The sequence below is a fragment of the Nyctereutes procyonoides genome, unplaced genomic scaffold (genome assembly GCF_905146905.1).
Source record: "Nyctereutes procyonoides isolate TBG_1078 unplaced genomic scaffold, NYPRO_anot_genome, whole genome shotgun sequence".
Lineage (NCBI taxonomy): Eukaryota > Metazoa > Chordata > Mammalia > Carnivora > Canidae > Nyctereutes > Nyctereutes procyonoides.
Window position 1 is genome coordinate 7,292,439 of NW_026575047.1, and position 12,507 is coordinate 7,304,945.

Sequence of the window (12,507 nt, forward strand, 5' to 3'; positions counted from 1 at the left end):
TCTCTTTGCACAGACAATAATTCATATACACATCTATCTGTGTTGATACATATGCATTTTCTTTCCAAAAAGCTCCTGTAATTCTGACCTTCAACTTTCTTGTTTAAATTAACCAAGTATCATGAGTATTTGTGTCTGTCAGAAACCCACGCTTTCTAAAGCTTCGGTAGTATTGCATTCTATAGCAGTGCTGTGTCCCCAACCGGTTCTCTATTTTTAGACTCTTGGGTTGCTTCCAGTGATTTTGCTATAACCAACAACGTGGCAATGAACATCCTCGAACATTTCCCTCTGCTCATCTGTTGGGATATATCTGAATAATAACACCCTTTTCCACCAGGAGTCTGGGGATCTCATTTTGGATTTTCCCTTTGAATAGGTGAGAGAATTCCATCCCACTCAACCATTAGACAGGATAAGAACCTACTCCATTGGATTTAGTATGCACTGCAGCACTCAGATGGAGTTGCAAAATAAATCCTACTCCTACTTATTCATATATTTACTTTTAAATATGTACTCATCTCAGATGCCCCTCTGTGCACGTTCTGAGCAGAGCAACATTAACATTTTGTTAATGATTCATCCTCACCTCACCTGCTCCGCCGAACACCTAACCAAGATGATGAGTTTTGCCTGAGTACCCACAGACACAGGCTTTGTGGGCTCAGAGGAGAGAGGAGGCTCCCAACCAAATGAAGCTCTAAATGAAACACTTGCCCTGCTGACCCTGGCACAGAACCCCAGAAATCATTAGCAAGAGTGCCCAGGTAGCTGGTATTGCTGAGGAGCAAGGAGCAAAAGGGGAATCCTCCATAAAGCTCAAAACCTTAGCACAAAAAACCTGCAGACTGCAACCAAGGCAGATTGAAAAGGTTTCATTATTTCTTTTACATATTAAAACTCCTAACTCCCCCCTCCCAAAATATTACCGATCAGTATTTTCTCGGCAAAAGAATCTAAACAATTTTCTGCACTAGTGAATATAATAAAAAATAATAATATTCTAAAGTAAAACTGCTCTTTTTGCACATCCTTTAAAGTTCAAATTCCAACTGCGACAGAAAATGAAAGTCATGGTACCACTGGCGATACTGTAAAACTGGCAATTTTAAAATTAGTTTAATGAAACTGTTAATTTCACCCATCTGGTTTAGCATATGCATTTTTTTTTCTCCTCGATCTGTAACTAAAAAACATGCCTTGTTTATGGAGATTAATGGCATAATGGAAAAAACAAACAAACAAAATAGAAGAAGGAGCCATCTTCTTTCCCATTTTCTCGCCTCCTGCCCCAGAAGCTAGGGAAACACAAGGCCAGCGCCCCCACTAATTAACCCTTCCCGTTTCCCCAGGAGCACGGGCCTTGTTCATTTTGTTCCTTTTTCTCTTCTACGCAATCCCATAAGGCTGCCGTTTGCAGGCTCATCATTAACGGAGGCAAAGAGCAGAAAATGAGAAGGTGGGCCCTTGCTGGGGAGCTGGCGTGGGCACCTGATTGGGAATTCAGGAGACAGGCTGCCTCGTGCCTCGTGAGGGGGACGGGGGGCATCGACAGGAAAGGCATTTTTAGTTTCAAGCTTCCAAAAGGTGGAACGCATCCAAAGTACGAGTTGGAAAGGGAAAAAGAAGTGAAAGGAGAAAATGTCAGCTAACCAGAAAAGGAAGATCTCACCCGGTTTACTACTTAAAACAACAACAACAAAAAAAAAAAAACAAAAAAACCTACAACATGCATCATATTCCCTATTTGCATTCTGGGGAATGCAAGGACCCAAGGAGATGGCTTATTTCTCAAAAGTGGCTTGGGACACGCTTGTGTGCCTCGGCGGGTCGGGCTTAGGCCTTGATTTCGAGCTCAGGTCCGTGTGGTCCCAGGGTCCTGAGATTGAGCCCCACGTCCGTGCTCAATGGGGAGCCTGCTCCTCCCTCTGCCTGTGTCTCTGCCTCTCTCTCTGTGTCTCTCATCAATAAATAAATAAAATCTTTAAAAATAAAATAGATAAATCTTAAAAAAAAAAAAAAGGTAAACGGCTTATACTCCAGTATGCAAGTTTTCTAGTTTGTCCCCATAATTTCTCTCCCTCCCTTCTCCACAGCCCAGTCTCCCCCCCACAACCAGGACCCCCATCAGGGGTTCACTGAGCAGGAAAAGTATGCCCCTCTCTGTTCTCCCCTTTGTGCTTCTGTGTATTTAAAAAAAAAAAACCACCACCAACAACTATAATGTATGCTTTCTTAAATAAAAATAAAGATGATGGGTTTTCAATGAACAACACTGAAAATAGCTCTTAAAGGACACGGTATCCCGGTGTTATTAAGAAACATTACTGTCTGTCTAACATTTCCGTGCTCTGCATTTTAGTGTTTCCAAATAAACACTGCCATCGTTGGCAAAAATACGAACAGTTAAAAGCAAACTAGAGTGACTCCAGCAAGGCCAGCCACCCCTTGGCATGTCGTGGAGGTCCCTCATCTGCTGCACTCAGCACTGCCGAGCCGGGGCAAGTCAGGCCAGACCCGAACAAGAACAGAAACGAGAGGAACCAGACGCAGATTGTGTCCGCCCCGGGAGGTGAGCCCACGCAGGACCCGGCCTCCTCCCAAGACCCGTTTGCTGGTGGACCTTGGCTTCCTGCAGCCTCGGCCTCCGACTCCCGTGGGCCCAGAGGTGCCCAGCCCAGGAGGGAGGGAGGGAGTAACAGATCCGGCCTCCATGCAATGTCCCCAGGGGCATGCCAGCCGGCTCACCTGTCCCTCCCCGCCGCCTTTGCACCCCACCTGCACCTCAGTCTTTGCGCTCTCCTCACTCCTTCCTACCCCAACCAGCTCTCTGGCCTCGAGCCCCACCTCCACTACCATCCCCCCGCCTCCCACCCCCAGCCTCTTACCAGCAACCCCCCCCAACCCATCCCCACCACCTCTCTTCCCTGGATGCTGGAGCCCCATTCAAAGGGTTTTTTGAATTCTAAGGGCTCCCTTTTGACAAGGAAGTTGCAACAGGAGAATGAAAGACATAGCCAGCACACCTCTTCAATAATGAAAGAGCACGCAGACTGGAACACTACCATCCCGGCATTGGAGAAGGCCCAAATGCTAATAGGGCAATTTCTATGCTCCGACAGAGCCATTTTCCTAGAGAATTGGAGGTTCCCCAGGAAACAACATAGAGGGTGACCAATCAGGATGGTCCCTCTGAGGTCTTGAACACGGGGTCTCGTGTTGGATGCCACCCAGGGCCTGGGCCGTCGAGGACTTTGGGACAGAGCAGCACAGTAGGATTCCCGTGCCAAGCATGGCAATCAGAATGCAGAGCAGTGGCTCTGGAATGCCGGGAGGCAGGAATGTCCCCTGCCACGTCTCTGTGACTGCAGCTGAGGGCCCCGAGCGCTGCCGTCTCTAATTCAAAGGCATGCCTACTCGGGGCGACGAGGACGACGTCCTGTGATTCTTCAGAGTGGGAACCACCGGTGGGCACAGCTGCATTTTATACAAGGCTCGCACATCAGCTGTCAACATTTAAGAAGCCTCCCTCCTCCTCAACCCCTGGCACTTGGCAGAGAGTTCTGTGTGGGCTGGAGTTAAGTCTTTTCATTCGGTTGCCCCAGGGCCCAGCACGGTGCTGGAGGGATCCAATCCACGGGTGCCGAATTGGGCGTGCATGAACCTTGCGGCTGTTTTACATCTGGGCACCTGTCTCCTTCAGCAGTAGATTAACAGACAGCGAGAACCATGAAATGAAATGAAAAAGCGAGAGCCATGAGGGCTACGTTTTTTGGGAATTCTTTTGTACCGGCTGTGCGTAAGAAGGATTCCGGGCTGCTCTTGTGGACTGGGAGGAGTCGGAGCCTAGCTCGCTGGCAGGCCTGGGAAACAGAATTATGTTTGCAGAGGTGTCTCAGAGCCAGGGCCGCAGCTCCAGGGAGAGAACAGACTGAAGGAGTGTGCAAGAAATGAGAAAAATGTAGAAAGAGGGCCAAGAAGCCCATAGACTTCTATCAGTTGAGATTGGTGTCATGGCTTGGCTAGCGTAGACCCTGAACGTGTGTCTCCTACTAGTCAAATTCCTCCTTCCCTCAGCGATCGATTGACCCAACAAAGACATTTTTAGTGCTGCGAATGTATCGTTTAATCATTTGGAATGCGTTCAGTTACTCAACAAATACTTATTGGGGGACTTCAAAGGAAACGTAGATCCCAGTCCCTGTCTTTGAAGTCTTAGAAGCTCCACTGTGGAATCAGGCAAAGCAACAATGATGATGCGGAAGGACAGGTATAGTGAAGAGGATACCCACGAAATGGCAAGGGGAGCGTGGGAGGAAAAGCAGTCTGCCTGGGGACACAGAAAAGGGCCGTTTGAGGGGTAGTATTTGAGTTGGGACTTGAAGACTATTTGTAAGCCTGCCGAGGAGCATGGGTGGGTGAAGGATGCTCTGGGAGGGGAATGCTACAGAAACGTGCTGTGTAGGGTCATACAGAAGAAGGCTCCACAACTAAGCACCTCCTATATGGCCAGCACCTTTGTAGACACCGTGGAGAACTGGAAGTGTAAGTGGGACACTGCTACTTCCTGTGCTACCCTCAACAAGCTTGCAATTGTGTGATAGAGGCACAAATGGGATCAAATTGTTATGACTCAAGGCAGAGTGAGATGAGCCCTCTTCAGGCGACCCTATCCCTCATATCCATATGGTGCTTCTCTGTCCACAAAGCGCTTTCATAGCGTTATGTCATCGATGAGAGCATCATTCCTAATTGCTATTAAGCCAAACTCTCCCCAGTACATAAATTACACACATAAATTACATGTCACACCCATGAGGATGGCTATTTATCAAAGGACCAGAAGATAACAAACGTTGGCCAAGATGTACAGAAATGGGAACCCTTGGGCACTGTCGGTGGGAATGTAAAATGGTGTAGCCGCTTATGAAAAAGAGTAGGAAGGTTCTTCGAAAAATGAAACAGGATGCCCACATGATCCAGTAACCCCACCTTGGAGTCTATCCCCAAAGGAATTGAAAGCTGAGTCTGGAAGAGGTATCTGCACACCCACGTTCATAGCAGCTCTACTCACAATAGCCAACAGGTGGAAGCAACCCAAGTATCCATCGACAAACGAAATGTGATATATACAGATGATGGACTATTATTCAGTCTTCAAAAGGAAGAAGATTCAGACACATGCCACAACACTCCTGAGGACATGGTGCTAAGTGAAATAAGCCAGTCACAGAAAGACGGACACTGCACGATCCCACCTACAAGAGGCTTCTAGAACAGGCAAGTACATGGAGACAGGAACTAAAACAGCGGTTATCAGGGGCTGTGGGGAGGGAAAATGCGGAGCCGTTGTTTAATGGGTACAGTTTCAGTTTTGCAAGGTGAGAAAGTTCTAGAGATCTGTGCAACAATGTGGATGGGGGAGAAAAAAAAAACAATGTGGATGGGGAAAAAAAAAAAAAGCAATGTGGATGGGCTTAACCCCGCTGACGAGTACACAGAAAGATGGTTATGATGGGGAGTTTTACACTACATGTATCTTACCACAAAAACATATTTTCGATTATAGTCCTTAAAGAGGGAGGGTACAAATATTGGGTGATTCTCTCTTACGGTAGGAAAAGTACAGCTCAGACTTTGGGGAACAACTGAAAGGTGGTGACCGCTGCTGACCTCGCGAGGCCGGATGCAGGCCTCCGATGAGGGTCCCTGCTGGTCGTGGATGAAGCCAATGGTCCCGACTGTCCACCCCCTGCAATGTTCTCATCACTGCTTTGACGTGCGTTGTTGGCTTAGCGAGAGAGCAGATGATCCGCCCGAAATCACACAGTGCGGAGAAACAACTCTTTTTAAGCCTGAAACGTGCGCATGTAGCGGCCTGGAAGCGGAGTGGGCTGTGCATGTGGGGACATGCTGCCAAGAAAATAAAGACTCTGCCGCAAAGAACCAGAAATCACAGGCCACTGTCTTCCGTGGTCTTATTTTTTCAAATTGCCGGGAATGAAAAATAATAATTCCACAAATTAATTCCCTTTGCAGGAGCAATGAGAGCCGACCTTTTTCTTTACGTTGACCTGATATATGAAACACGGCCCCGTTTTTGTTCGATCCCGGCTCACAGGGTCACTTAGTCAACATCTGCTGAGTGAATGAATCCAAGGAAGGTCGTGACATGAGCAACCCAAGAAGCTTCTCACACAGCTGAAGTCCTGCCCTCTCTTCCTGCGCCCATTCAGTTCCTGCAGCCAGAATTCAAAGCCCCAAACACCTGATGATCCTTGACTCCATTCCCAGAGCTTACCTCAGATATGAAAAATGGAAAACCATGAGGATGGTTCTAATAGAGTCTACTAGTCAGTCAACAGGACAGGGCAGCTCGGGGCAAGAGCACAAAACAACGTAGGCAGAGTTCTTATGAACTAGAGTTGTCCAGAATGCTCCAAAGCCAGCGAGGCCCTTAACAAACAGCAAGACGAACCCACAAGGAAGGGGGGTGAGGAGCCAGGAATGGATCTGTAGCCACACGAGTCTACGATGATTCCTTTTATAGGAGACCAGACTCGAGATCTGTGAAAAGTGTAAACTCGTTTTTTTTTTAACCTCCATTTACAAAATCAACTTCTTCTGCGTTGCGCTTGGCCTTGTTAGCGAGTGAACACCATGCGCCACACCAGTCTGTCTCCAGGGTTAGCAGGAGGACGCTCTGCTGGCCCCAAGCAAGGGCAGGGTGCCAGGCAGAGAGATGGATTTTAATGAGGAGTGTAGGGCCGACCTCTGCAGAAGGCTCCCCAGGCCCCACAGACAGGGCGGTGTAACCCAGAAAAAAAAACAGGAGCTGAAGGCAGAATGGGGGCTTGGGGTTCATTCTGGAAACTTGCCTACCTTGCCTGGCACCTCCCTCCCTGCCTGCCCCTGGGCCCCAGGAAATGGGAGGGAGAAGAAGGAAGCAGGTGGCTGCGAGCCCCAGGGAGGCAGAGGCTGTGGGGGCAGATTCGACCTTCGGGAGATGCTCCTTGGTGCAGACTTGGCCCCAGAAGGACTCAACTGGCCGGTTGGGCACCAGCGGGGGGCTGTATGGTGGCAAATTGGGCTTTGGGGCTCTGTTTCTCTCACAGATGGGGCCCCGCGGAGGCCTAACGGGGTCAGCAGAACAGGCTGTGCGCTGCAATGTGACAGTTGCCCAGCACCAGAGCCCGGGACATCGTGAGGTTCAGGAGCTCATGATTTGGGTTTTTAATTAGGTTCCGTTTCCAGGCCTCCACGGAGAAAACACGCACACGCACACACAATTCTAAGTGCTTCTAAACAAAACTTCTGAGCTATAAAAATAGCCTGAAAACCTTACTGGGAGTATTTACTTTAAAAAAGAGTGTTTTGTGGACGTGATTCACTCCGGTTCCCAATCAGTAAAACTATATATAAATATGATCAGAAATCTCACAAAACCAATTTTGACGTGGACGTGGCCTCAGCCCATTGGGCCTGGACCATCCGGCACATATGTCCAGGTGACCCGCCCCCAGAGGCCCGGCACCTGCCGACTGGCTGTGCCTGGCGGTACCAGCCGCAGGGGTGACACAGCAGCGCTTGTCAGCATGGGATGACCTGGCCCCTCTTTGGGGAGATCTAGCAAACTCCGGAGACCTTTCTGGTTGTCAGGTCTCAAGAGGGGGGTTCCGGGGGGGCGGGGAGAGGGTTGAGGCCAGAGATGTAGCTAAACACTTTACGACGCGCAGGACAGACCTCGGCTCCCACCCCCACCCCCCAAAGAATCATCTAGTCCAAAAGGTCAGCAGCTCCGAGGTCAAGAAACTCGGCTTGTGCAGAGCTTCCCGAATGCCGATTCGGTTTTAAAACTATTTCCCATGCATCCACTCACTTAGCCCGACGCTCGGAGGGGGGCGCCGTTACTGTTCCCACTTCACAGACCAGGAAACGGGCCCAGGGAACCAGGCAGCTCGTCCCAGAGCACGGGGCAGGTAAGCGCCAAGCTGACCTCGGAGTCAGGCCCCCCCGCTGCGGGGGCTACGCAGTCCTTGCCGGCATCCACGCAGCCCCACGTCCTTGAGAGCCAACCTGTCTCCACCCCCATTAGCTCTGTCCCCAGCACCCTGTCCCATCCAGGCCTGCGTCCTCGGCCAAGGACCCCTGCTTTCCGCGCACACCCCTCCCTTCAGCTCCCCCCACCGCCCGCTGCTGCCGGAGAACCTCAAAACCCAAGTCTGATCACATCTGCTGCTTCAACGGGCCCCTGTCACCCACGAGGTGAAGCCCAAACTCTCAGGATGGTCCCCGAACCGCATCACAGTCACACTCTCCAGGCCTTCTCCCACCTCCCAAGCCCCTCGCGTGTCATTTCCAAGGGCTGCGCTGCTCCCATCGCTCTGCCTCGGCCCTGCCTCCGACGCCCAGATACCTTGCTTATGTGGCAAACACCTACCAACTCCTCAAGAATCAGTCCCGGTGTCACCTCTCCCAGGAAGCCTTCCCTGACCACTCCTTCCTTGCGACTCTACCACTTATTCCCACTGCTTTTACTAAAGATGCATCCCCAGGGGCGCCTGGGGGGCCCAGTCCGTTGAACACTGGACTCTTGGTTTCGGCTTACGTCGTGCTCTCGGGGTCATGAGATCGAGCCCCGCATCTGGGCTCCTCCAAACGCTCAGCACAGCGTCTGGCTTGAGACTCTTTCCCCCTCCTCCTCCCGCCCCCACTGCTCCTTCCCCTACTCACACTCTCACTCTTAAATAAATAAATAAATAAAATCTTTAAAAAAAGACGCATCCTTAATTTTCCTTTGTTTCCAAGTCTGTCCCCTAAGGACAGGGACCTTGTGTGATTTTACTTCTCTCTAAAGCCTAGCCAAGTAACTGAGCAGACACTCAGCAGGTATCAAATGAACGAAAAGAGGAAATATCTTGTCTGGTTTGGATTCCCTCAGGCCGGACGAGATTTCCTCTGCACTGTCTGCAACAGAGCATCTCTTCCGTGGAACGCTGGCACTCCGCGGCACCTCGGGTGGCCTCTCACTACTAAGACCTTGATCATCGCTCGCCTTGGCATCCCCTTCCCCGGGCTGAGCACTCCAGGCTCCCCTCCTCTTCCCAACAGACTTCATTCCAAGAGCCCCTGTGGCCCTCCAAGGGGCACGGAATGACTAAGCACACCCAGACTGTGCCAGGCCTATGCAGAAGCTGGCCATGGTCGGTCGGGAAGGTGAGACAGATGGCTGAGATCCCGTTTACGGTGCCAAGTCAGGAATCTCAGGTTCAAGTGCCTGAGGGAGCAGGCAGGTAAGCCGCAGGAGAGGAGCAGGTGGTAGGTGCTGGAATGGGAGGTGGGGTGGGGCGTACCGTGGATGGACGGAGCACGCCTGGGTCGACTCTCACTCCCAGACTGTGCCTAGCATTGCCAGAACTTTGGTTTTTCAAGAAAAGCTAAAAATTTGCATTTTTTATGCAACTTTTGAGATACCAGCAAGTACTTTTTTTTTTTTTTAATTGACAATAATGTACAGGCCAAACCAATGGCCTTCGATGGCCAGCTCTGGCTGCACGCCATCCTCTGTGGCCTTGGCTTTAAAAGAACGGCTGGAGCGATTCCTCAATTTGTCCTTGTATTTAGTGTTGGAAATGAGCACAGCGACACCGAGGGAGGTGGGCCTACAGGGGCAGAATGTAAATGTAAAGTTACCCTAGAACATAGGGTTAAAAATAACTTTAAGGCATACGTCACCAAAGAGGGTGAGCGGAGCTGCAAAAGGAGGAGCCTTCCTAGCCAGTGTCCAAAGGCGAGGCAAAGACACAATTACCTACCTGTCCACAGGCCCATCTCCAGCAAGGCCTGGAACAAGCCCGGGTGCCGGTCTTTCAGCTCTTTCTCCCAAGGGAAGGCTCTGCACGTGGAGGGACTCCCATATCTGAGCTTCAGGTCCAGGTAGGAGTTCTGGAGGTCGCCTACAGGCAAAGGAAGCAGGAGACAACACTCCCCTTAGGGGAGGGAAGGTCTCATCCTTCTAAAGCCCTCCTCCCTAAGAGGAACTAGAAAGAAGAGGTCAGACTTCATGTTACTGGATGTTGGTTTGGGTACAGTAGGGATTTGAAACCAGCTACAATGCCTTGACCTCGAGGTCACAAATTCAAAGCCATGTCCAAGGGAAATGTGCCAAGTGGCTGATGGCTGTGGAATAATTCTACGGAATGAGCAGCTGGCCTCGGACTGTGCCCCAGGAGGCCAATATCTAGGCCGTTTTGTTGGCAGCATGAGTTGAGGAGCAAAGCACACGGACCCCCAGGGAGGCAAGGCAGGGGATGTTAGGAAAATATTCAAGGCCACCAAACAGATCAGCATGCAAGGATGGCCTTCCAACTCAGAGTATCTCTCCTGAAATTACATCACTTATCAAAATCAGTTTCTTTCCTGTTTGGGATATTACTATTCCTATATATCTTCCCCCTCTTCTGACAGCATCATATTTTCTGGATGAGTCAGCTGTACGAGCAGCAGCTGGGGACCAGTATTGCCTATTCTTAAATTAAATTGCAGAAGCGCTGCCTTTCCACACTCACCTATCACTGCCTCTCCTCACTTCCCAAGACCCTCGTCTGTGAACCCTATCGGACCGAGGTACGTTCCAGAGGCACCCATCCCTCCACAGCCTGGGGTGGGAAGTTCAGCTCTGGAGACAGTGAAATGCGTGGGCAGCACTGCCATACTCAATTCTCTTTTCCTGATGGCAAAGGCCCCACAGGAATTTCTCTTCCAGAAGGAACATATGTGACTAACTCTAGTGCCACTGTATCAGGCAAGGAGCTCTAAGCACAGAGAAATTTATAAGCCCTAGATCCAAGCTGAAATATTGCAAGACGGGCCAGGAACCAAGACTTATAATCAACGACCACCCTGTATGAGTGAAGGATGTCCGTGCAAATATGAGCAGGCATGAAAGCAATCTATTTGAAATTCATCCCTTCTGTTGGCTATTACCAAGGTCTTCCAGAATGAATCAATTTCAAGGATTAAAAAAATAAAACCGAGCCCCAAACAACAAAGTCACTGTTCAACATTTCTGAAAGCTAATATTCAGATATTAATGGCCCAAGACAAAAGTGCACCGATGGGGAAACGTTTCTAATGATTAATTTATTTTCCAATTCACTTTTATTTTCTTAGACTGGCCTAAGATCCCATTATGGGTGGGAAGAATGCAATGCGAGGCTCGAAACGCTTTCATTTGTATTCTTAAACTGAATCGCATATGGTTGAAGCTAAGAGGCAGGTGTGGGTTCCTGTTGGCCATTGGTCTGGTTGGGGTCCGGGTGGAACGTTACAAGGTCACCTGCCTCCATCTGCGGAAGGGCTCGCGGTCATATTTGTTCCCACTGCTCAAGTCATATATATTCTATTTTGACCGTGGTAGAAAGAAGCCAAACGTACTGACACAAATACACAGAGCTAGAAATTGCTCTCCGGAAGCTCAGTACTTACATGCTTCTTGTCTTCCACCCCCTTGCTGTACCATGGACGTGTACACGGACACTATTTCTTGGACCTGAGCGCACCTTTCGTAATATGATTTGATCTGTTCAGCAAGTTGCTTCTCAAGGAGGGGATTAAAAATCTACAAGAAGGCAAGAAAATCGACTGAGCAACAATTGTCACCAAGCTCCCATCGATACCGATGAGGCTGCGTTGGGGTTAATGTCCTTCCCCCATTGGTATCACCAGATGGCTTGCTTGCACACGGATCATCCACTCCGGATTAGCAAAGGGAGGGTATGCACCAGCTCTGTCTGCTTCCCTCTAGCTGCTTTCCGTGGCACCCTCTCCTCTGCAGAGCTTCTTAAATGTCAGGATTTCCCAGAGACCAGGCCTCCACCCTCTTCTTTCCCCTCACTGCATGCTGTTCCTAGACACATTCATCTCTCCTTCAGTTCCCAAGCGATGCCAAGTCTCCCCGCGCTGTGCCCCTCCCTGGGAACCCTCCTCCCATTTTCGTCTGTTTGGCAGGCTCCTACTCAGCCTCCAAGAGTCAGGTCCAAGGTCATGATACGGGGCAGCTTTGCTAACAACCCACCCTCAGGTGTGTGTGGACGAGGATGTGCCCAAAGACCCCAAACCCTGGGCTCGAGTGTGAATTAAAGCATGTACCGCATTCTTTCATGACCGAGGTGTTTAAGACCCAGACGGGGAGCTTCTCGGAAACAGGCCTTATCTCAACTCATTGGTTTTCAAAATGCAGGTTGTGACCCATTAGGGGGTCATGAAATGATTTCAGCAGGTTGTAACCAGCAGTGATTTTTAAAATATATATAAAGTAGAACACAAAATAGCAGAGTGCATTTAACATGGGAAGGGTATGTGTTCTTTGTAAGATCATTGTTTCAGTTTTGTACTTTATACGTATACGTATCTATGTGTGTATGTATATGTATGTTCATGATATTACACGGATTTCTTCTTTACTTTCTTTTTTTTTATTACATAGATTTCTTATGTGAACCA

General features: G+C 49.5%; 1 protein-coding gene across 2 annotated transcripts in view; it reads right to left on the minus strand.

Annotated features, from left to right (window-relative positions):
* SEL1L3 (SEL1L family member 3) overlaps positions 1-12,507 on the minus strand; it is a 99,979-nt gene that overhangs the window by 50,175 nt on the left and 37,297 nt on the right. For both annotated transcript variants that reach the window (XM_055326831.1, XM_055326832.1), the window contains 2 exons: positions 11,491-11,623; positions 9,819-9,959 (listed from right to left, as the gene is read on the minus strand). In XM_055326831.1, coding sequence (XP_055182806.1) covers positions 9,819-9,959; positions 11,491-11,623 — 274 coding nt within the window. The remainder of the gene's footprint in view (positions 1-9,818; positions 9,960-11,490; positions 11,624-12,507) is intronic.